This window comes from Megalobrama amblycephala, linkage group LG18 (assembly GCF_018812025.1).
Source record: "Megalobrama amblycephala isolate DHTTF-2021 linkage group LG18, ASM1881202v1, whole genome shotgun sequence".
Taxonomy (NCBI): Eukaryota; Metazoa; Chordata; class Actinopteri; order Cypriniformes; family Xenocyprididae; genus Megalobrama; species Megalobrama amblycephala.
In genome coordinates this window covers 20,472,399-20,498,006 of record NC_063061.1, presented here as the reverse complement: position 1 = coordinate 20,498,006, position 25,608 = coordinate 20,472,399, and the positions used below count along the sequence as shown (strand labels likewise).

Below are 25,608 nucleotides of genomic sequence, written 5' to 3'. Positions count from 1 at the left end.
TCGAATCACAACACAGGAACACAAGAACTCGTTACGTATTTCTGAAGGAGGGACTTCATAGAACAAGGAAGTCATCAGCCCGTTTTTATGACAGTGGAAACTGCGGTATACAGATAAGTAAATTATGTGAAAAATATTGTGGTTTTTTTAGACGCGAAACATGAACACATGTTATATTGCACACTATAAACACAATCAAAGCTTCAAAAACCACGAAAAACGGGACCTTTAATATTATTCCTTTCAGTGCACCTAATAAATAGTTTTTTATCAGTTAGTAAAGACAGTTTCAAGTAATATTGCAAAAATGTATAAAACAAAACATCCTCTTTAGCACCTTTAAACTAGCAAAAGTGGATTCGGACACACGCTAAGTGCACTTGCACCGTGTGCTTTAGACCTTAGATCGTTAAAATAGGGCCCTACATTCAGATTCATCACTCGGAATGATTTTATTCTGGTTGGAAAGAATGAGTCCATGTAAACGTAGCTAATGATAGAATTTTCATTTCAGGTGTACTGTTGGTGTTAAAAGGTACCCACATTTTGAAAAAGACACACTTTAAGATTATGCTTGCATTGTTCTGCTGAAAACTCGGGTGACTTTCCTCACCAAGCAGAAATCCGTCAGGTCCCGGCCTCTTTTGTTTTGCGTAATCTTTGAAGTGCATTATGCTAATGCAAAAAGCAGGTACCCACATGAGGGTTTCGAGCCCCCGTTAGTGATACACGGCTCATTTTGAGTCGTAATCTTAATGAGCAAGTCACTGATTTAATCCTCGGTTTTGCTCAGAGAAGCTTGTCTAGCTGTGTTCTGCTTATACAAACCTGCCGCGTAAGGCAACTGTCACGCGTTTTGGCATTTCCACAGTTTGTAGAGCCCAGGGCCCTGCTCACCTTTCTCTCTGTCTGTCTATCTATAAATCTCTTCCTGTCTATTTGTCTCTCTCTCTCTCTCTCTCTCTCTGTCTCTATTCCAACTAATCCAATGACACTTTCCTGGCTCTGGCTGCATTTTTGTTGCCATCTCTAGAGACCATTTAACAGAAAAGTGTGAATGTTTTTTTATGGCTGGCTGCATCGCGCAGATCTGTATGTGTACTAAAGCGAGATAATGAAAAAGGTGAGTAACGTTTAATGGCACAGTCCTCCCTGTCAATCACAAGCTCATTGTGTTGAAAATGACAATGTGGGTGGACGTCCTGAACTATTCCCAATTTAATCACCGTGATTTCCAGAACATAATTATGCTGGATGTCTTCATCCTTGTGAAACAAGGTATTTTATGTTCAGTAGGACAGAAATATCACAAATGAAATCTGTTTTAGTTTCAGTTCTCTCTCCTAAATCACATGGAGAGGCAAATTTCTGAGGTTTTCTGCCCCTCAGATTGTTCTCCTTGTGTCTGTCTCAATAATGCCTTAAACTATGCTCATATTTGCCAATCTCATCAAATTCTTCAGAGAAAAAATTATGTGAGATTTGCTAACCACATAGTTTTATAAATATATTTATAATGGATAGAATTGTAAATAAATTATATGTACAAGTTATTATTTGTAAAATATTACTTTGTTAAATCGTCTAATTTCTCTGAACTTTTTACCCTCTTGTGGTCCCCTGGTTGTATCCAGAACCCTTAATCTAAGCAATACTGTTGATCTGGTTTGTTATAATGAAGAAAAGACTTTTCTCCCTAACTTTTCCTCTTTATTGTGTCTTTTCTCTTTAGATTCCCACGGCATGGACCTTTTCGCAGTGGCGGTGCATGAGTTTGGCCATGCCATAGGGCTCGCACACACCTCTGCCATTGAGTCCATCATGCGCCCTTACTACCAGGGGCCAGTGGGTGACCCACTCAAGTACAACCTCCCGTACGAAGACAAGGTCCGTGTCTGGCAGCTTTACGGTAAGAACATCCACCCCTGGGTCATGTCTGGTTTCTTTCTTTCCTCCCGTAATTCCTCCCTCTCCATCAGCTAACTGAAAACAGGCACTATGGCAGACTGTGTGAGATCCTCAATCAAACACGGACACCCTGCTATCGCTGTTTGAATCTCAGATGCCTTGGCATCGTTGGAGAAGCAAAAAGTGACAAGTAGCGACAACTCAAAGGCACAGTCTTTCTGCAAGACATACAGACAGATAGATGCTGTAATCTGTCAACAGTAAACACACAAGGATGACACTAAGAATGAGTTGTGCCTGCTGATAGCAGTGTTACATGCGCTGTCTGCGTCTCTTTGGCGCCCTAGTATTCACTAAAAGTACTAGAATCGGGTAATGCCGCAAATAAGCCTGCTAACTCGATTTGCACCATCATTTCTGCTCTTGTGGGTCCATCTGAGTGCTCAAATATAAATGATGCAGCCAGTATTCATTTTTATACAGATTTCTTGTTTTAGTCCTAATTCAAAAATGTAGTCAATATTTCATCGTCATATGTATTGTACACTGTAAACCTGAATAAGTTGGCAAAACTCAAAAAAATTGAGCTACATCAAATTTTTTAAGTTAAGAAATTTAAAGTTTAAGTAAGCAGAACTGGCAGATTTCAATTTTGTTCTCATACATTTTAATTGCTCTTAACTTGAAATTTTGGGGAAAGTTAATTCATACATTTAACTTTAAATTATCATGTAATCTCAACTTATATTTTTAGCAGTGGAAATTTAGCTAGCTATAACTAGTAATTCAGCAAATGCTAATTGGTGACACAACTAGTGATGTGTCGTTCTTGAACGATTCGTTCATTTTGAACGAATCTTTAATGTGACTCGGGAAGAACGAGTCGTCTCGGGGGGTGATTCGTTCAGTCGCGCATGTGCAATATTCTACAGGTTCTGTACTGCTAGAAGTAGTTCACCTGATGATTCAATTGATTAGTTAATTTCATGAGTCTTTTGGGTTTTGAGTCGTTCCTTAATCACGTGACAGACCCATAGGCTACCAATGCATTCTGAGCCGGAAAGAGAATTGATTAGTTCTTTTTATGAGTCTTTCGGGTTTTTGAGTCGTTCCTTAATCACGTGACAGACCCATACACTATGCTGTGTGACCCAAGCACATTATATTTATTAGTAAATAACGTTAACTCTCCAGTTTTGTTTGAGTTTGTGTTACAACTGTTAAAGCTGAAGTTATCATAACCTTGATGTTTTAAACTAACATTAATAATTCAAATTCAAAATGTTATTTGCTTTTAATTTATGTCATTATATGTCCTTTTTGAGCAATCTTCTTATACATATATTAGACCAATATGTCAAGTCTGCCTAGGAAAAGCAATTATTATAACAGCAAACTCAAAATTGGAGTAAAAATGAACAAACTAGGCTATAAATACTTTGTATTGTAGGCTTGGATTATTATATTATTATATAGCCTAGTGTTTATTTACAGATAGACAGTCAAAAAGATAAATTAATCAATATTTTATTTATAACAGGGCCTTATTTATTTATAATAACACACCACAGATCCTCAAGAAACAGTAACAAAAACAGTGACAGAAGTGACAGAAATGTCAGAAATAGCATATTCCGACTCAAAACCCGAAAGACTCATGAAGAGAACTAATCAATTCTCTTTCCGGCTCAGAATGCATTGGCTTAGTGTATGGGTCTGTCACGTGTTTAAGGAACGACTCAAAAACCTGAAAGACTCATGAAGAGAACTAATCAATTCTCTTACCGGCTCAGACTGCATTGGTTTAGCATGGGACTGCCTGTCACGTCATTAAGGAATGACTTAAACCCGAAGACTTGTCAGACAAGAGGTGAGGTGAGCTTAATCAGCTTGTCATAAACTGAAGACCCAGGTAATGAATTAATCATTTCTGAATCTTATAGCATTGTAGTTTTGTATTGTTTGTAGTGGGATCAACGTTTGCATAAGTAGTAGATGTGTTGGGGAAGTAACACGTAACATTTTAATTACATTTTGCTTAAATGAACGAAATGAACGAAATGACTCGAAAAAAGATTCGTTCATTTTGTTGAACGAGACTCAAAAGTCCGAGTCAGTAAAATGATCCGAACTTCCCATCACTAGACACAACGCTTTGATAACATTAGCATAATATAGCAATTGTACAGCAAAAGTACGGCAATATATAGATCTTTTATCATATACCTTTCTCAAACTAAGCTCATGCTCCACTCGTCACCATGATGGTAACCCCTCAAAAAACCCACATGAGATAGATAGCAAAGCATTAAACACTACTAAATCCTCTACTTATCATTAATCTTGCACAAAAAAAACATTATACAACACTTAATTTGAGCATTTATTCTCCCTTTCAAGTGTCATGGCCAAGCATGCTAGGAAATAGAAATCCCTGCCCAGTTTCAGGTACACTGAAGTTTGTCTAAATTAAAAGAAACAAGTTCGTAAAGCTCAAAACAATGAAAAAATTCAGATTACTTAAAATGTGTCAGTTTCGCAAATTAAAAGAAAAAGAAAGTTCTAAATACTCATAAATGTCAATTTGATTTAACTAATTTGTTTAATTTGAGTTTGCCCTACTCAAACCAATTAATTATTTTGAAGGTTTACAGTCAATTTTATTTTGATTAAAAATTATTTATTATAGTAAAAAATAATTTTTTGTGTGTAAAAATAAGAGTGCAAGAAAGTGAAATGAGTGTGCAAAAAATATTATAAAAGCTAAAAAAGCAAAAGCTAAAAGCTGTCTACACTGAACGTGACAAACCGACCGTTGCAAAGCACTTGGACTACGTCAGAAATAGAACGTGGGAATCTGTTTACTGTCAGGAATTTGACGCGTCGCGGCACGCCACATCCACTGTGGACAATATCACTGATTATAATGGGTTCTATTGTCTTTTTGCCATGTGTAGACACGGTGTTATGCTTTAGTTATTTATTATCTGTGTTTTAGTGAGTAATTACGGAAAGAGTGCATTCACAACATTACATTACATACATTTCAACAGTTTACTGCTTTTCCTCCATCCCTCCCCACTCACATTACCTTGTTTTTAGCTGAAGTGCCCACTGTAATTTGCAGTGATTGGCACTGCATGCCCCCTCTGCAGGATGCCCTTTTGTGTGATCTCACCAGGCAAATAACAGGCCCTAAACGAGGGGCGCAGAGAGCAGAAGTGATTTGGTTTGTATAGGGGCACTATTGATTTAATTACATGGCTGTGTTGAGCCAGACTAGGAACACAGGGATTAATTGGTCGTCACCCTGATTTGGACCCTGCTAATCAACATGCAGAATGCCACAGGCAAACAAGTATGGTGGGAAGCAAAGAGATAGAGAAACATTTAGGGATAGGGATGGAAAGATCAAGATTGGCTCAAGCAAATAGTGCCAGGAGCTCTGGAAATGGAGTAGATGAACATGGGCCAAGCATTTAATAAATGCATGTGTAGTTTCTGCAATATAATGAGAGCACACATTCCGAGAGTGAAATAGTGATCCTTTTTCCCAATTAATTAATGGACTTCATGTTGTTGAGATGTACTTTTTACTGTCTTTATTTTTGAGGGCCAGAGACCCCTGTGATGGAGGCTACTAACAAAAATAATAACAGTATTTTGTAATTAACCTCTTATTTTACATTCACATTCTTTTCTCCTGAGAAAAAGAAATAGTAATCTTAGTGTTTCCTTGTGTGTTTCAGAAAAGATCTCAATAATGCCTCAAGCTGTGCTCATACATTTCAATATGAACTGAACTAAACATTCTCCAAAGACCAATTTATCTGAGCTATGCTGTCCACATCGATTTTATAGCTCAATACTTTTACTGCATATCAACAATTATTTTACAAAAAGAGTCTTATTTGTGTCTTCTTTGTAAGATAAATATCTGATACAAATTTAATGAGACATAACTGATAACTAAGAAAATAAGTCTTAATTTCATAATCGTTATTTTATTTTTAAATGATTTCCTTTTTTAATGTAAATGTTCCTCTGATCAAGTCAAAATTATTGAACCCTCTTTTGTACAACTAAGTTAAATGCTTATTTGTGAGGTCAATTTTACCACAGTGCAAAAAAAAAAGAAAAGTACAATGTGAACAAATCCAAATGAAGTTCAAACGCAAAAGCCGCTAAAAATCCAAATGAAGTTCAAACGCAAAAGCCGCTAAACGCCACCTTGTTCAAAAATGAGATGATATTCAGCTAACGCTCTCCGCACATAGTGTACGTTCATCAAATACTTGGTTTGTTTGCAGAAACCACTAAACGCCACTTCCCTTTGTCAGCAAAAGCCTCTAAGTCCACAGAAGAACCAATCGGAAGACGCAAATCCAATCTTATGATTTCAAGATGAATGACGGAGTGCGTACGAGCCGCTTTGAATTACCGAGCTGCACGTTTTTATCATCTTTTGTCCATCGTTACAGTGGCAACGACAGGATTTTGCGTGTAGCAAGTAAACAGTGTTCCTTGTGCTGCTGTAAAACTGACAGAAATGGACGTTTTACATTGTCTAGTTGTCCAAAGAAGTGGAAAAACACACACATGGACTTTTTGGTTGCATGGACTGGTTTTGCAGCAAAAGACAAATTTGTTAAATACCAATTAATTGAATAAAGTGACACTTTTGAAAATAAGGCATTTCAATAACTGACCAACAACCTTTTCATTGCCGTTAAAATGAAATTACTGAACGTAAACATACTGTAGGAGCCTGGTAAAAAAAAAATGCTCATTCAAAAGAAAAGATGTCAGATGGACTTAGAGGTTTTTGCAATGGAACTCTTCAAATAGACGATTGGCAGCTGTGTACTTCTACACTAGAGATATACTAACCAGAAAATATTTATTTATTTTCTTGCAGTTTATCATATTTTGTGCCTGGGGTCACTTGATGGGCCCCCATCATATTGTAACTTTTTTACTGTACATTTTTGATGGAGGACATTTCATGCATGTTTTTAAATGATTAGTTCACTTTTAAATGAACTTTTGCTGATAATTTACTCACCCCCATGTCATCCAAGATGTCCATGTTTTTCTTTCTTCAGTTGAAAAGAAATTAAAGGTGCCCTAGAATTAAATATTGAATTTATATTGGCATAGTTTAATAACAAGAGTTCAGTACATGGAAAAGACATACACTGAGTTTCAAACTCCATTGTTTCCTCCTTCCTATATAAATCTCATTTGTTTAAAAGACCTCCGAAGAACAGGCAAATCTCAACATAACACCGACTGTTACATAACAGTCGGGGTGTACGCCCCCATTATTTGCATATGCCATGATCGAGGCATTACACAAGGGCAGAACGTCTGGATGTGCACAGCTGAATCATCAGACTAGGTAAGCAAGCAAGAACAATAGCGAAAAATGGCAGATGGAGCAATAATAACTGACATGATCCATGATAACATAATATTTTTTGTGATATTTGTGAATTGTCTTTCTAAATGTTTCGTTAGCATGTTGCTAATGTACTGTTAAATGTGGTTAAAGTTACCATCATTTCTTACTGTATTCATGGAGACAAGAGCCGTCGCTATTTTCATTTTTAAACACTTGCAGTCTGTATAATTCATAAACAACTTCATTCTTTATAAATCTCTCCAACAGTGTAGCATTAGCCGTTAGCCACGGAGCATAGCCTCAAACTCATTCAGAACCAAATGTAATACATCCAAATAAATACTATACTCACATGATCCGATCCATGCACGCAGCATGCATGACGAACATCTTGTAAAGATCCATTTTGAGGGTTATATTAGCTGTGTGAACTTTGTGTTTGCTGTTTAAGGCAAGCGCGAGCTCCGGGGGCGGGGGAGCACGAGATTTAAAGGGGCCGCAACCTATATATCAGTGCATAGTTAATGATGCCCCAAAATAGGCAGTTAAAAAAATGAATTTAAAAAAATCTATGGGGTATTTTGAGCTGAAACTTCACAGACACATTCAGGGGACCACCTTTAAGGATTTTGATGAAAACATTCCAGGATTATTCTCCATATAATGGACTTCAATGGGCACCAAACTGTTCAAGGTCCAAATGACAGTATCAGTGCAGCTTCAAAGGGCTTTAAACGATACCAGACGATACCAGACAATACCAGACAATACCAGACGATGAATACGGGTCTTATCTAGCAAAACGGTTGGACATTTTAAAAAAAATATAAAAAAGTTTAAGTTTTATAAGCACAAATGCTGGCCTTGCTCTGTTCTGCGATGCGCGTTCGTGATGTCATGTAATACGCAGTTACGTTGAAAAGGTCACGCTTGACGTAGGCGGAAGTACGAGTTGGTGTTGACAAGTTGAACGTGCAAATACTAAGTCAAACGCCGTTTAAAAAAAAAAGGTAAAACAACAATGTTGGACAATTTTGAACTTCGAGGAGATGAGATGGAGTTTTTCGCCCTGCCCTACCTTTTTGAATCGGAATACACAGAGGAAGAGACTGCCGCGGCGACACACAGCTCTCAAGCATCGGGCAGACGAAGATCTAACGAGGCGTGTTGGTGCACATATGGCAAATGCCAACCATTGCCAACAGAGGAAGAATCTAGATGCTGCCACGACTGGACCATTTCAATCCCGCCATTAGAATCAGTCGGTGAGTCCCTGTTTCCATCTCACTGCATTACCGGACAAAATGGATTTCCACCGTTACTGAGCAACAGCATTTTAAGGGGGTCGCACACCGGACGCGAAGGTCAGCGCCGCGCCACGTCTTTAAAATTTGAATGCATTGTTTTCTATGAGTGTACACACCGGCGGCGACATTCGGTGCCTGTCCACAGCGCCCAGCTATGACTTAGGAAGTTGTTCAAACAAACGCAGTGCCAGTTTCATTTTTTTCCGTAAGTAGAATAGGGAAGGTGTAGGACATACAGCGTAAGCTTTTTGAAGAATACGGAAAGCAGAAGCACGTGCAAGCCGATCATTTGTGTTTATAAAGCATATACAGTTGTATTTTTTTTTTAAAATGACCGATCGTTTCGCTAGATAAGACCCTTATTCCTCGTCTGAAGCCCTTTGAAGCTGCACTGAAACTGTCATTTGGACCTTGAACCATTTGGTGCCCATTGAAGTCCATTATATGGAGAAAAATCCTGGAATGTTTTCATCAAAAACCTTAATTTATTTTTGACTGAAGAAAGAAAGACATGGACATCTTGGATGACATGGGGGGTGAGTAAATTATCAGCAAAAGTTTATTTAAAAGTTAACTAATCCTTTAAGGCAAAATTTGTTAATAAAATGTTATTATAAACCCATTGAGCATCAACCAGACACAAAGTATGTATATTGCATACGTTTTTGAGAGATTAAAAGGGCCTTGGGGTCCCCAAGCAGAACATGAGGGTTAAAAGTTAAAGTGATAGCGTACTTTTGGAAATAAGTACTATTTTTTTTAACAAAGATAGATACCAAGTAATTACTTGGGTGTAACAAGGTTTGTAAAAAAGTCAAGAATGCATTTATAGTGTGTGTTTCTCTCAGGTGTGTGGCATTTTTATGCTTTTGCACAAGTTTATCTCGTTTTGTGTTTTGTCAGGTGTTCGGGACTCCGTATCGCACACGCCACAGACAGATGACCCCTCTCAAACAGCCGAACCTCCTGTCTTGCTTGACCTCCCCATAAACAGATCCACAATGCCGTGAGTCAACATGCACACATCCTCAAAACCCACATTCCTCTGGTCAGCGTGTCTTGAATATTTTGAATTGCAGAGGTAGTGGTCCATTTAGGAGGAGAGTATGTATAGACTTCATAATGCACCCACAACTACACTCAGCCCTGCTGAAGCAAATGCCAGAATGACACAAATTATAGACTCAATTCCTGACTCCAAGTAAGCAAGCATTTAGCTTCTGCGAGAGCAGCCTGCACCTCTCTATTTTCCCCTCTCTCCATCTTCACGGCTGACTCGTGAGACAGGTAGATTTAGTTTGACAAAGGTCAGTAATATATTCCTCTCAGAGAGCTCAGCTAATAAGCTGTGAATGAAGATCTTTGTTAATAAAGTGTCTGGCGAGTTCCCGCTCACAAAAGCAGCTCTGTCACGGTAATTGCTCCATCATTAGCATCCCAGCCACGTCAAAGTGCTAAGTCAGTCATTAGCCGAGGGAATAACGCATTCAGAGATTTTGTTGCAAGCAGGTGATAACATCATCTTTGATTTGCCCAATCGTAAACCAAGCACATAATAAGGACATTCAGGACTGGTTGCACAAAGCCATAGCTAGCCAAAAATATTCCTATACAGACTTACGATAAAATATGTAAGGGCTAGCGCTTTAAAAAAGCACCGGTGGCTTGTGCTGACTCTAAACTGGATATTTAAAGGTGCTCTATGTAAAAAATATTTTGACTGTACTAAAGCATAAAAATACCATAATATGTTTGCAGAGATGTAGCAAGTTTCTTGTTTCTCCAAAAAACAATTATTCTACTTTTAAATGTGCGTTCCATGTCAGAATGTCTATTTTTGTTTTGGTCTGTGTGATCCCAGCCAATGCCAGTTTACCCAATAATATTTCGACACTCTGGGTTGCCAGTTGGCAGAAAACACAGCGATGGAAGCCAGCAAAAGAACGGGGACAGAGATCGCAAATTCTACCTGACCTAAAATGCCTTGGCAATAAAAACAGTGCAAACGTATACATTAGCTGAACTTATACTGTAAGGCTCATCGCTTTCCATTGTCAATTACACTAATTTCTGTTGTATGTCCTCAATCTGGCACCCTGAGTGAGCGTTGAGTCTGAGAGGGAGGGGGCGGGGAAACAACTCTCTCCAATATTTTGAATTTGGACTGCAGTACGCACTTCAACTGCTAGCAGTCAATGTCACATACTGCACCTTTAAATGGTAGCGGAAGTGTTAAGTGTCTTAAGATGAATAAAGGCATAAGTGTTTATTTTGTTTTGACTGAATACACGGCAACTTTTCAATGGCCGTCAATGGAGAAAGATGCAGCCAGATGTTGCAGTTATATCTACCAGTAGGGACTAACTAGCTAAACCTTGATCCCTCAGATACAGTTGTGGTCAGAATGGTAAATATAATCAAAGAAGGCTGTGAAAATAAATCTGCATTGTTTATTCTTTTGATCTTTCATTTAAAAAATCACAAAAATGTAACCTTTTATTGAAGTAAAACTAATTAATGTGGGGGGGAATTCACTTTATGAAATGTTTTTCTCTAATACACATTGGCCACAATTATTGGTACCTCTAGAAATCTGTATGAGTAAAAAATATCTGAAGTATATCCCCTTTCATATTTACAGCTTTTAGCACATCATGGTGACTAGGAACATGAAATTATCCAGACTTCCTGTCTATAACGTCCTGTTTGACAATAGTATAAATATGAGGAAAAACAAAGGCCAAATTTCCTTAATCATCCATCACATTGAGTAAAACCAAAGAATATAGTTCTGATGTGCAGCATTAAGAATAAAGCTAAAGCTTTGAAAATTTCCATTTTCAACATCAGGGCAATTAAGAAGCTCCAATCAACAGGAAATGTTACAAATCTACATAGAAGAGGACGTGTGTCTATATTGTCTTAATGCACGGCAAGGAGGAGAGTTTGAGTGGCCAAAGACTGTTCAAGGATCACAGGTGGAGAATTGCAGAAAATAGTTGAGTTATGGAGTCAGAAAGCCTCAAAAAATATATATCAAAAAGCACCTACATCAACAAGTTGTTTGGGAGGGTTTCAAGAAAAATACTCTGCTCTCATCCAAAAACAAACTCCCAACATATTCAGTTGTCAGACACGACTGGAAGTGGTTCTATGGTCAGATGAAACTAAAAAAAAGAGCTTTTTGGCAGAAAAACCACAAGATGGGTCTGGTGTGCACAGGGATAAAAATGACCCCCTGTCCTCAGTTAAATATATTGCTGGATCTTTAATGTTGTGGGCCTATTTTTCTGCTGGAGGTCCTGGACATCTTGTTCAGCATCATGGATTCTATCAAATACTAACAGATAAAAAATTGAAACCTGACCGCCTCTGCTAGAAATCTGATTATGGGCCGTGGTTGGATCTTCCATCAGGACAGTGATCCAAAACAAACATCAAAACCAACACAAAAATGAGTCACTGAGCACAAAATAAATCTTCTGCCATAGCCATGCCCAGTCCCCTGACCTGAACCCCCTAGAAAACTGAAAAGGAGAGTGTATCATTTGAAAGATTTTTGTGAATTTTTTTTTTTTTTCTTTGTTCATATTTACCAAGGGTGCCAATAATTCTGACCAAGACTGTATAAGCAAAATGTTTGACTCTGAATCATATCATTATTTAAAATTATGCTGCTGTGTAATTATTCCACAATGCACTGAAGCTGCATGACCACCTTAGGATGTGCATAAATTTTAAATAATTCAATTATTCCTTCCATAATCAATGATTCACTCATGCAGAAACATAAATATTTCTACTAGTGAAAGTCTTGTGCTCTACCTTCACACTCCTTGCAAAGTTTATCCATTTCTTTTTTCTTTGTACTTTCTCATAGACCTGCCCGCGACGCCCCTGACCGATGCACTAGCCACTTTGATGCTGTTGCCCAGATTCGAGGGGAGGCCTTCTTTTTCAAAGGTAAGAACACTCAGAAGTCCAGGGTGAAATTAATTTAACAATCGACGATGTATGAGGTTATACATCCTTTTGTGTGTATAAACTACAAAACATCTGTTTAAAAAAGAAAAACTAGACTTAATCTGTCTTGTGTTCTAATATTTTTACATTGTTAAAATAAAATCAATTTAACAGAATGCATAATTGCAAGAGATATTATAACTATAATTGATATGAAGACAGAAGAAAAACAATTCAACCATTATCTTTAGTATATTTTATTATATTATCTTATTCTATTTTATTCTATTTAAAAAGAAATAAAATGTTAAATAAATGTTTGCTGCTTAAGTAAATGTATCTTGTTGTAAGTATTTTATAAATATTGATAAAAAATATTTTTTGCATTATCAATCTATTTTAGTATTTTCAGTTTATTTATTTTTTCTATTTATTCTATTTTTTATACATTTTATTTCTGTTAGTTGACAACACTTCTAACCTTTATTCATCTAATATTTATTTATATTTTTTTACTGCCTGCATTTTGATACATTATCATTTGCATGTTGTATTTGTTTGGCTGTTTCTGCCAGCTGGGCACCCTCCTACCCACTGCCCCGGGCATGCACACATTCCTCGCTTTATTAACCAATGTCCCTTATACATCATGTGATTGCACATAATTACACCATAAGCTTACATAAACACAAATAATAACACATTCTTACTGTCAAACCTCTCATCAGGGAAGTATTTTTGGCGTCTGACACGTGAAAAGCACCTGGTGTCATTAAGGCCAGCTCAGATCCATCGCTTCTGGAGAGGCCTGCCTGCCAACCTGGACAGTGTTGATGCTGTATATGAGAGACCTGGAGACCATAGGATAGTGTTCTTTAAAGGTAAATGCCTGGATTATTAAATTTTATATAAATTATATAAATTTAATATAACCTTTTAGTATAACCTTTTGCATATTTGTAACTACATTTTAACTGTTTTGTCTCACCTTAAGTATTACACTTTGACACATGACTCATCCTAAACTGTTTATAGACATGATGCTACAGATATGATTGGTACCTGAAGTCATGCAGCTTGTCTCAGAGATGTAAACATTTTCCAAAAAATATAACATTTCCAGAATAATTACCTTTAAAAAATGCATGGTTCCAAATTAAACATCCAACTGATTTAATTAAACTTTGTTCCAAACATTACTTTTAAGGGGTTGATCATTAATAATGTTGATGATTGCATCTTAAAGGTAGGGTAGGCAATTTCTGTTATTCTGGTTGAAACTCTCTTCACATCCTGATAGCAATCAAAAATAGAAGTGGTCTCATTATTAAAAAAAATACATACAGGTGCTGGTCATATAATTAGAATATCATCAAAAAGTTGATTTATTTCACTAATTCCATTCAAAAAGTGAAACTTGTATATTATATTTATTCATTACACACAGACTGATATATTTCAAATGTTTATTTCTTTTAATTTTGATGATTATAACTGACAACTAAGGAAAATCCCAAATTCAGTATCTCAGAAAATTAGAATATTACTTAAGACCAATACAAAGAAAGGATTTTTAGAAATCTTGGCCAACTGAAAAGTATGAACATGAAAAGTATGAGCATGTACAGCACTCAGTACTTATTTGTGGCTCCTTTTGCCTGAATTACTGCAGCAATGCGGCGTGGCATGGAGTCGATCAGTCTGTGGCACTGCTCAGGTGTTATGAGAGCCCAGGTTGCTCTGATAGTGGCCTTCAGCTCTTCTGCATTGTTGGGTCTGGCATATCGCATCTTCCTCTTCACAATACCCCATAGATTTTCTATGGGGTTAAGGTAAGGCGAGTTTGCTGGCCAATTAAGAACAGGGATACCATGGTCCTTAAACCAGGAACTGGAAGCTTTGGCACTGTGTGCAGGTGCCAAGTCCTGTTGGAAAATGAAATCTGCATCTCCATAAAGCTGGTCAGCAGCAGGAAGCATGAAGTGCTCTAAAACTTCCTGGTATACAGCTGCGTTGACCTTGGACCTCAGAAAACACAGTGGACCAACACCAGCAGATGACATGGCACCTCAAACCATCACTGACTGTGGAAACTTTACACTGGACCTCAAGCAACGTGGATTGTGTGCCTCTCCTCTCTTCCTCCAGACTCTAGGACCCTGATTTGCAAAGGAAATGCAAAATGTACTTTCATCAGAGAACATAACTTTGGACCACTCAGCAGCAGTCCAGTCCTTTTTGTCTTTAGACACTTCTGACGCTGTCTGTTGTTCAAGAGTGGCTTGACACAAAGAATGCGACAGCTGAAACCCATGTCTTGCATACGTCTGTGCGTAGTGGTTCTTGAAGCACTGACTCCAGCTGCAGTCCACTCTTTGTGAATCTCCCCCACATTTTTGAATGGGTTTTGTTTCACAATCCTCTCCAGGGTGCGGTTATCCCTATTGCTTGTACACTTTTTTCTACCACATCTTTTCCTTCCCTTCGCCTCTCTATTAATGTGCTTGGACACAGAGCTCTGTGAACAGCCAGCCTCTTTTGCAATGATCTTTGTGTCTTGCCCTCCTTGTGCAAGGTGTCAATGGTCGTCTTTTGGACAACTGTCAAGTCAGCAGTCTTCCCCATGATTGTGTAGCCTACAGAACTAGACTGAGAGACCATTTAAAGGCCTTTGCAGGTGTTTTGAGTTAATTAGCTGATTAGAGTGTGGCACCAGGTGTCTTCAATATTGAACCTTTTCACAATATTCTAATTTTCTGAGATACTGAATTTGGGATTTTCCTTAGTTGTCAGTTATAATCATCAATATAAAAGAAATAAACATTTGAAATATATCAGTCTGTGTGTAATGAATGAATATAATATACAAGTTTCACTTTTTGAATGGAATTAGTGAAATAAATCAACTTATTGATGATATTCTAATTATATGACCAGCACCTGTATATCTTCTCTGGAAGCCTCAGGACCAAAAAATGTTCGTCCAATCATTGCATTCTACTTTGAAATGTACGTTCCGTGTCAGAATGTCTGTTTTTGTTTTGGTCTGTGTTATCCTGGTCACTGCCAATTTACCCAATAGTATTTTGACACCCCGGGTTGTCGCCATATTGCCCCAAGCAAATTAACTATGTCAGAAATCGCAGATTCTACCTGACCCAAAAAGCCTAAGCAATTAAAGGGGTGGTTCAATGTTTTTTTCTAGGCTTGATTGTGTTTTTGGGGTGCAGTTTAACATGTCTTAATGCTTCGTTTTTTTGAAAACGCTGTATTTATTCATATATTTTAGCTATATTCTACACCTCTGTTTCCACTGTCATATGAACGGCTCATTTGACTTCCTGCTTCTATGAAGCCACTCCCTCCGAAATATGCAATGTGCTCAGATTGGTTAGCGGGTCCAGTGTAATCCAGAGCCATCGTGATTCGCTGAAGCGTCCGGAAACGCCACGCCCCTTACCATTTGTTACCGGTTACGTGGGCTTCGGTCATGTACGATTGTATGCTCAATTTGATTATATTGCTGTATCAAATTGAGCCCGAATCAGACCCAGATGAACAGCAATCACGGCTTTTAAAGGACGTTTAAGAATGGTATTTCATTTAGTATTTGTGTCAAAGTGTTTAGATATGCTGTCACTGCTGTTTGTTAGCTTTCAATATACAGTTTTATCCTGATTAAAGCTTTACTGTAGCCGAATACATGACTGAGTAGTCGCATTTTTGTAAAGGTAGTGTTTAATTTACGGCATGAACAAAACTGTTTGTCTATGAACATAGAAGTTTATTTGTGTTTGTTTGAGAAGTATGCACTATAATACAGCTAACTGGCTAGCAAAGCAAAAACGAGTTGCTCTTTGTATATGTCCTTGATGCAACCAAAAAATAGCAACAGAACTATACCTTTAAAAGACATGTACAAACAATAAAACGTACTTACAGTTTGAAGCCAATAAACAGCAGCTTCTGCTCTTAAAGTGGGAACTGCTCCATCTTTCAGTAAAAGCCTAGCTTTGTGCAAATCCAGCATTGAACTCGTGTAGATTCTGGAAGCTGTCTTCAGCATCGCATCCAGTGTAGAAAATATCACAGATTACAATGGGTTCTATTATCTTTTGACGTGCCGCTCGCGTCCGGTGTACACAACTCTTCCGCTTTCATTATGCTGCATGACACGGCCTCGCCCACTTTGTTGCGTGTTCCTGGGGGCGTGTTTTGCAGGGTTTATGATGTCACCAACCCGGGAAGAAGCTTGTTGTAGTTCAAACCGGTCGTTTTTGTAGGCAATAAACTGCCATAACTTTAAAAGACAATATCTCCATTTGCATTGAACTTTCAGCGCTGTAACTTTGCAGATACTGTTTATGCTCAAGCAGCAACATTGCACACTAACTAAAGTTAAAAAACATATACATTAGCTAAACAACTTAATTGCACTTGACCCTGCTGCATGTCCTCAATCTGGCAACCTTCATGAGCTTTAAGTCTGAGGAGCGTGGGGTGGGGGGAAACAACTCTCTCCGATATTTTGAATTTGGACTGCAGTACCCATTTTCACTACTAGCTGTCAATAATGTTGAAGTTTTTGTGGTTACTATTGTGCTAAAGAGTGCTCATGGGTAGGTTGTAGTGACTACATGAAGGTATACAGCACACTGATTATGCTTGCTGTTAATTGTAACTGAAACTGATAGAAAAGAATAGATAGAAATAGCAACCACAGGATTGTGGTGATGTTTTGTGCAACACATTTCCTTCTGAAAATGTCCAGTCTACTATGCTTGTTGCTTTTGGCAGTCTGTAATCTGTGGTAATTCCACAGTTAGAGATCAAGAACATCTCTCAAAAGCTTTTTTTGTGCTATATTTCAAAAAGACCCTCTGATTGCAAGTTAATTCAAGGCATTTTAAGCTAAATGCTCCCTAGAGCATAAACACTCATTCTTACGAAACTTTGATTGAAATGTAATGCTTTCTAGTTATGTAAATGTCATTTTTAATAAGAGTTAGACTATAAAGTGAACAATGTCCTTCAAAGATAAAATGTAAGAGTGTTTTGAAGCTCAAAAGCATTGAGGTAAAAAGAAATGTGGTATATTTAGAGCATTTAAATGCATTTCACAGCAGGTCTGTGTTTTCTAATCTGGTCTTCTGGTAAAGAAAGCCTTTAACATTTTCCTACTTCACAATAAGTTCTTCTCACTTCTTTAGGAGGGAAATATTGGGTGTTCAAGGACAATAACGTTGAAGAGGGCTACCCACGACCTGTCAGTGACTTTGGGCTGCCCGCGGAAGGAGTGGATGCAGTTTTTGTTTGGCTGCACAATGAGAAGACCTACTTCTTCAAGGACAGCCGTTACTGGCGCTACGATGACCATCTGCGTCGCATGGACCTCGGCTACCCAAAAGACACAGCGCTGTGGAAAGGGATCCCATCTCAACTGGATGATGCCATGCGGTGGTCTGACAGTAAGTGTGGCGAATCGTATTATTCACCATCAGAATAATGAATCGTCAGAACCTGGAAGACTAATTCGCCACTGGTTCTTTTGAGATTTTTCCATGGGGTTTTATAATAGGGTTTTTCAGTTTATGAGTAAAATAAAGCCTGTGGTAAACATAACTTGGTGATACTTTGACGTTTTGCCCTATTTGAACTTAAAAATAGACTCTGGAATAAAAAAATTAAATTAACCACTTTCCTTCTAAAATTCAAATTGATGCTAATATTATCTTCCATCATGTGCAATAAATATCTAATAACATCTCAGAAATGACTCTTTAAAGCTTTATACATGATTTAAAAGGGACTGTGTACAGTTGTACAACCCGATCAACCTTGGAAGAAATGGTTTTATTCGGGTGGAGAGGATGTTAGCAGTGCAGGTGTTTTGATTGTGTGGTTGTCATAGCAGCAGTTTTGAGGTCTATGTGAGCAGAATGGAAAACTGGGCATAATGTCCTGTCATGCCTAATGCACAGCATTGTGTCTAATGCACAGTGAGCTCCTTGTGGTGTCCTCAAGGATGAAGACCAGTCAATTGCAATTCTGTGGATCAAATAAAGCATGTGTTCGATAAAAGCAAAGCTTGCAAATGCATTTTTCTGAGCACTTTCGTTTAAAAACACATACAGCTACTTTTTTCCCCATTTTTTTCCATGTTTTTCTCTCGCATTTATACTAGGGCTAGAGTTAATGCATGAAATCATTCAAAATGTTGAACGCAGTTATCAACTTGACTGTAGAATGTCAGCAAATCTAAATATGCAAAATGTTTGACAGGTAGAAAGCCTATTTCTGATGTGAAAGAAATACAGGCCACGTCCCCTTTTTTCTTTTTGGAGAGTTTAGGATGGTCACATAGATGAGTATGATTTATCAGGATACATATTTCATATTTCAGATATCGCTTAGGACATTTTATGTGTGGTATTCCAACAAAGTAATTACTTGCAGCCCCTGTAATTAGCATTAAAGCATTTTGAACATTTTTGAAATGTCACCCACAAGTGAAACATCCCATCATTTGTATGAATGTGAAGGTCAGTTATTTTGCATATTATGCTTAGTGTTAGCCTATAAAGACATGCAGGTGAACGTTTTTTATCATTGTGTCAGGTCTCGCTGTTTTTTTCCTTATCTCATGGCATATGTATAAAATGGCAAGTTAGGGTGCATTTCTTCTTCTTTTTTTTACCTTTTGTTTGCGCTGTTTTATCCCCCCTAAGAAATCATCTTTGCAGTTTTGCATATTGTTAATTCACTTATAATCACCATTTACTATAACAATAAAAATATAGCTCAAAATATCGTTTTAAATATAAAAGAATACGGAGTCAACACCACAACTATAATGATAACGGCACTGAAAAATTATATTGTTTTTTTCCAGCTGTTGAACGATAATCAAAATCCTTTGAGCGCTGTTGAGCAGATTCATAAACACTTCTGATTGGCCATTGTGTTGACGCATTCAAGGCCTGGCTCACAGTCTCCGCTCTAATTCATCCCAAAGGTGTTCTATTGGGATGAGATCAGGACACTGTGGAGGCCACGGGCGGACTGGCCATCTGGCATACCGGGCACTTTCCCGGTGGGCCGACGTGCTTTTTTTTGCAAAAAAAAAAATAAAATCTCTCGGCCCATGAACAGGCATATAAAAGTGGTAGGCTTAGATGGGCAGCCCAATGTTTTTTCAATTGACACTGGGCTGCCCAAAACACTTTAGTCAAAAATATCACATAGGCTAAGTTTTTTTCCTTCTGACAGACGCGGCCCATGAAACACGTAGCTCAGCAGCCCATTGGTTGTTTTCTTGATTGACACTGGACTGGCCCAATCATATCTTTGAACAGCACCATCTATGGGATTTCTGCCTGCACGTAGTTTCAGTGTGATCATGGAGAAGAAATGCAAAGGAAGTGCAGAGAAGCTGCATGAGTGAAAATAACGCTGCCAAATGTGTCAAATTGACACAAATGTTTTCGGCAGTAGCAGGACCTTCACCAGCTCCCGTGGCTGATGAAAGTGGTGTTGGTGTCGGCGGCAGTGGCATTAAAGGTGCGTTCACGCGGCCTCGTAATTCCTGTAGTTACGAGATTCCTGCTTGTAAAAAGCATTCACGTCCTCGTAGAGCTCGTAATTACAGCTTGTAAGATGGAAGTTTTCTGAAAGCTCCCAGATGTACCATGTGGCTGCTATACCACCTGACCGCTGTAGATTCATTATGCGTTGATAGTGGTGCCATAGAAACGCATAATTCCCAGTCAAAGAACATGAACAGCTCCGAATACAATGTCACGTGTTGTCATCTCAAGATTTCGGTAAATACGAGTGTGCGTGAATGCAGCATAACAGTGTTAGTGAGGAGGAGACTCAAGAGGAGAGGGACAGAGATGAGGGAGTGAGGGTAGAACCTGCGGTAAGCCTTGATAAAAATGAGCCAAAAACAAGTGGTGGACAAACTGTTGATGATAACACTACAACAATAAAAGTAGGCAGGCTATACACTGTATGATTGCAGTTTGGCTAAGTGTGCGGGTGTAGAAAGCCATAATGGCAGTGTTAAAAAAGGTCGGAGAATCAGTTGACCTTTAAGCTAGTTGTTTTATATCTTCCCGGCTAAGTAAAATATTTTTTATATATATATTATGATGATGATCCGTTGTATTATTGTGAAAACGTTGCAATTAAAGCACAGGGCCTCTTCAGTCATGAAATTAATGTGTCAACTCTCACTGATTCTTGCTTACACATTACATGGCATTAGTAGTTTTAAAGAGTAGGAGTTGGTATACGTATTCAGGGCAGGGGAGCGCAAGGACGGGTGGTATTTGTCAAAATGCCAGGGCCGATTTTTGGTCCTAGTCCATCCCTGATGGAGGCCAGTCAAGTTCCTCCACACCAAACTCGCTCATCCATGCCTTTATGGACCTTGCTTTGTGCACTGATGCACAGTCATGTTGGAACAGGAAGGGGCCATCCCCAAATGTTTCCCAAGCGTGAAATTGTCCAAAATGTCTTGGTATGCTGAAGCATTAAGAGTTCCTTTCACTGGAACTAAGGGGCCAAGCCCAACCCCTGAAAAACAACCCCACAACATAATCCCCCCTCCACCAAACTTTACACTTGGCTCAATTCAGTCAGGCAAGTACCGTTCTCCTGGCAACTGCCAAACCCAGACTTGTCCATCGGATTGCCAGACAGAGAAGCATGATTCATCACTCCAGAGAACACCTCTCCACTGCTCTAGAGTCCAGTGACGGTGTGCTTTACACCACTGCATCCGACGCTTCGCATTGCACTTGGTGATGTAAGGCTTGGATGCAGCTGCTCGGCCATGGAAACCCATTCCATGAAGCTCTCTACGCACTGTTCTTCAGCTAATCTGAAGACCACACAAAGTTTGGAGGTCTGTAGCTATTGACTCTGCAGAAAGTTGGCGACTTCTGCGCACTGTGTGCCTCAGCATGAGCTAATCCCACTCTGTGATTTCACATGAGTTGCTGTTGTTCCCAATTTCTTCCACTTTATGATACCACTAACAGTTGACCGTTGAATATTTAGTAGTGAGGAAATTTCACGAATGGACTTATTGCACAGGTGGCAACCTATTACGGTACCATGCTTGAATTCACTGAGCTCCTGAGAGTGACCCATTCTTTCACAAATGTTTGTAAAAGCAGTCTGCATGCCTAGGTGCTTGATTTTATACACCTGTGGCCATAGAAGTGATTGGAACACCTGAATTCAATGATTTGGAGGGATGCCCCAATACTTTTGACAATACAGTGTATATGTTGAGTGTGTGAACACAATCAGAGGTGTTTACGAATCCACTCAACAGTGTTCAAAGTGTCACATTTTTAAAATTTCAGTATTGACTTGGTATCGAAGTTGGTACTTTTGACAACAGTAGTCTGCTGGTGTGGATGCTAATAGTGATCGTTATATTTATCTTTATAATTATTGTTCTTGGTGTGAACAGATCTTTAGGCTTGATTCGACACACCAGATCTTCTTCCTTGCAGTAGCAGTTCTGTAGGCAGAATGAGGGGCAGAAAAGCTGTCTCATCAGGTGTTATCCTCTAAGGCTTTGCTAGCCCCACAGGAATGAGGAGTGACAAGAGGCCACACTCTAAAGTGACAGTCCCGGCCTCCACGGGGGGAGGAACTATCAGCCTGAGGAGGTGCTGGCAACAGAGTCCTGTTCAAATAGACAGCACTGAAGGCCAATTTCACCTGCAGAGTGAGACAGAGAGAGATAGTAAAGCTCTTGTTCAGAGTGGACAAATGCAAGCATTAGGCTGAACTGGAAGAAAAGCTTTTCATCATGAAGAAAAATGTGGAGGTCTCCTGTTGTGATTCTAGACTCTAGCTATTGTCTCATGTTTCATCTCATCCCCCCGAAAAAACATGTGATTTACTGTCAGTTGAGCAGAGTGTTAAAGAAATTGATTTTAAAAATATTTAATTCTGTCCTTATGTTCTCACTCTCATGTCATTCCAAACCCATATAAGACTTTCTTCTTTGGAACACAAAAGGAGATATTTAGCAGATTATCTGAGCTGCTCTCTTACTTATAATGAAAGTGGATGGGGACCAGGCACTGTCGAGCTCCCAAAAGAAAGAAAAAAAGCAATCTGCATGAATATGCACTCTTCTAAAATCATCTGAAAGATTTATGAGGAAAAGACCAAATATTGAGTCATTATTCAGTATATTACTTTAAAATCTCTCACACATATGTATAAATGTCAGTTACAGTCAGTTAATTAAGGAATTTCCAAACTTTTTTGTCAGCCTTTTGACATAAGATATTTACTTTAAATATTTATGCCCTGAGATTTTAAGTTAATATTTCAATAAATTAATAATGCATTTGAATGTTCATGGTTCTCTGATGTTGGTGACATGCAGGTAAATAAATATATAAAATATTTCATCTTTTATTTTGATTGTTTTCATTTAAATAATTTATTTTAATTTTACATTTTTATGATTTAATTAATTATTAGCTTTTTATCAACTCACAAACCCACTGCAATTCCGTCAGTTAACTGAGTTTGATCATTGTTATGAGTTTATTAATCAGTCAGATACTTTTTTTTTTTTTTTTTTTCCCCTATATTTATATCTTTTTTATCAGCCAGTCTTAAAGGGGACCTGTTATGCCCCTTTTCACAAGATGTAATATAAGTCTCTGGTGTCCCCAGAATATGTCTATGAAGTTTCAGCTCAAAATACCCAACAGATCTTTTATTATAACTTGTCAAATTTGCACCTATTTGAGTGTGAGCAAAAACATGCCTTTTTGCTCATGAGCACCTTTTCCAGAAGTGGATGTTGTTGTGCTTCAACAACAAAACTGGAGAATCTCACGCAGCCAGAATGTCAGAAATTGTCAGTGGCGGTGTTCAACCTTACATGTTTGAACTGGAGTCGGACACTGAGGAAGAGACTTAACTTTTAGAATGCAACTGAATGTTTCTGAATGGTTAGTGGATAAATTTAGGTAGATGATGTGATTGATTGATTGATTGATTAAATTGTTGATGTAAATTGATTTATTTAACTCATTGACCTGCATGTACCATCATGTTAATCTTTTGTGCAAACCCAGCATTGACCCTCGTTTTTGAAGCAGTCTGGCGTAAAATGATTTGTGCAAATATATAATTTTACCAACTTTAATTCAGCACATTTCCTTCATAAATGAAATTCAACCTCAGTGGCTCAGATGCCGAGAGTATACAGAGACTCTGGAGAGAATGTTTATGATTTATGAGGATTATAAAAAAAGGAGTGGGCGGATTTTTACCATTATAGGCTGCATGTTTACAAACACTCTGGACACATCTGTGTTCAAACAACTTATAAAAGTGAATTTTGCATAATAGGTCTCCTTTAAACAGACCACCAGTGTCCAGAGACTACAGTGTGAAAAGCAATCCTCAACACATTCTACAGGGTCAAGCCCTCCAAGGCTGAAATCCTAGAATCGCTCCGGCAGGAAACAGAGTTGACAAAAGCCATATAGAGGGGAAAGTGAAATCATAATGATCTATATACCAGATGAAAGCAGGTCTGAAAAAAAAAATCCATTGTATGCATCAACCTTTATTTTATTTCCTTGTATTTTCTGCTCTCTCTACCCAGGTGCGTCGTATTTCTTCAAGGGAAAGGAGTACTGGCGCGTGGCGGGCAGCGATATGGAGGTCGAAGCGGGTTATCCACGTCCCATCGGCAAGGACTGGCTGGTGTGCACAGAAATGCAGTCGGACTCCCCGGAGATGCAGAACAACTCGAACACGAGGCTTCACGGACAGCACCACGCAGACCATGCAGAAAATGGCTACGAGGTTTGTTCTTGCACTTCGGACTCAGCCTCCCCGCTGGGGACGCGACTGACCCTCTCGCCCGCCTGGGTGTTAGCGCCACTCTGGACGCTCGCTCTCGCTCTCTCCTCTGCTCCTCTCTGATAAGGGGAGAGCCACAGGCCTGTACTCAAAAAGACTCAAGGAGCAGAACATACAGAAGCCTGTGGGTGAAGAGAGCGATGAGAGACTGATGGAACGGACTCAGCACTTCAATCAAGAGAGGGATTGGATCACTTTTTCTTTTCTTTTTTCTGGAAACTGGAAATTCTGTCATTATTATCTGTTATTGTTATACTGTCATAGTGATGCTTGCTATTGCCAACTCAACTCCATGTATTAAGCTTCGGCACATGATTTATCTCACACCATTTGTGCTACAGATGTAAATTGAAGTGTGCATTTAAAGGATTAGTCCACTTTTAAATAAAATTTTCCTGATAATTTACTCACCCCCATGTCATCCAAGATGTTCATGTCTTTCTTTCTTCAGTTGAAAAGAAATTAAGGTTTTTGATGAAAACATTCCAGGATTTTTCTCCATATAATGGACTTCAATGGCCTCCAAACGGTTGAAGGTTAAAATTACAGTTTCAGTGCAGCTTCAAAGGGCTTTAAACAATACCAGTCTTATCTAGCGAAACAATCGTACAACTGTAAACTGAAAAAAACACAAATGAAAAACGGAAAAAATACAACTGCATATGCTTTATAAACACAAATTAACGCCTTGCACATGCTTCCGCTTACCATTTTCTTCAAAAAGCTTACGCCGTTTGTCCTACGGCTTCCCTATTCTACTTACGGAAAAAAACGAAACTGGCGCCGTGTTCGTTCCATTCCAAAGACCCTTATTTCTCGTCTGTTATCGTTTACAGCCCTTTGAAGCTGCACTGAAACTGTAATTTTGACCTTCAACCATTTGGAGGCCATTGAAGTCCACTATAAGGAGAATAATCCTGGAATGTTTTCATCAAAAACCTTCATTTCTTTTCCACTGACGAAAGAAAGACATAAACATCTTGGATGACATGGGGGTGAGTAAATTATTAGGAAAATTTTATTTGAAAGTGAACTAATCCTTTAATTTATCAGATGCACAACTTCACCTGGCAGACAATAAAACAAGCAAAAAACATCCTGCAGGAG

The 25,608-nt window shown here is 38.5% G+C and overlaps 1 protein-coding gene across 3 annotated transcripts in view; it reads left to right on the top strand.

Moving 5' to 3' along the window:
* The window catches only part of mmp17a (matrix metallopeptidase 17a), a 140,271-nt gene extending 115,324 nt beyond the window's left edge, over positions 1 to 24,947 (top strand). For all 3 annotated transcript variants that reach the window (XM_048166210.1, XM_048166209.1, XM_048166208.1), the window contains 6 exons: positions 1,733 to 1,909; positions 9,523 to 9,625; positions 12,500 to 12,582; positions 13,311 to 13,463; positions 17,793 to 18,050; positions 24,242 to 24,947. In XM_048166210.1, the coding sequence (XP_048022167.1) occupies positions 1,733 to 1,909; positions 9,523 to 9,625; positions 12,500 to 12,582; positions 13,311 to 13,463; positions 17,793 to 18,050; positions 24,242 to 24,564 (1,097 nt within the window). In that variant the 3' untranslated portion in view covers positions 24,565 to 24,947. The remainder of the gene's footprint in view (positions 1 to 1,732; positions 1,910 to 9,522; positions 9,626 to 12,499; positions 12,583 to 13,310; positions 13,464 to 17,792; positions 18,051 to 24,241) is intronic.
* Positions 24,948 to 25,608: the final 661 nt, after the last annotated feature.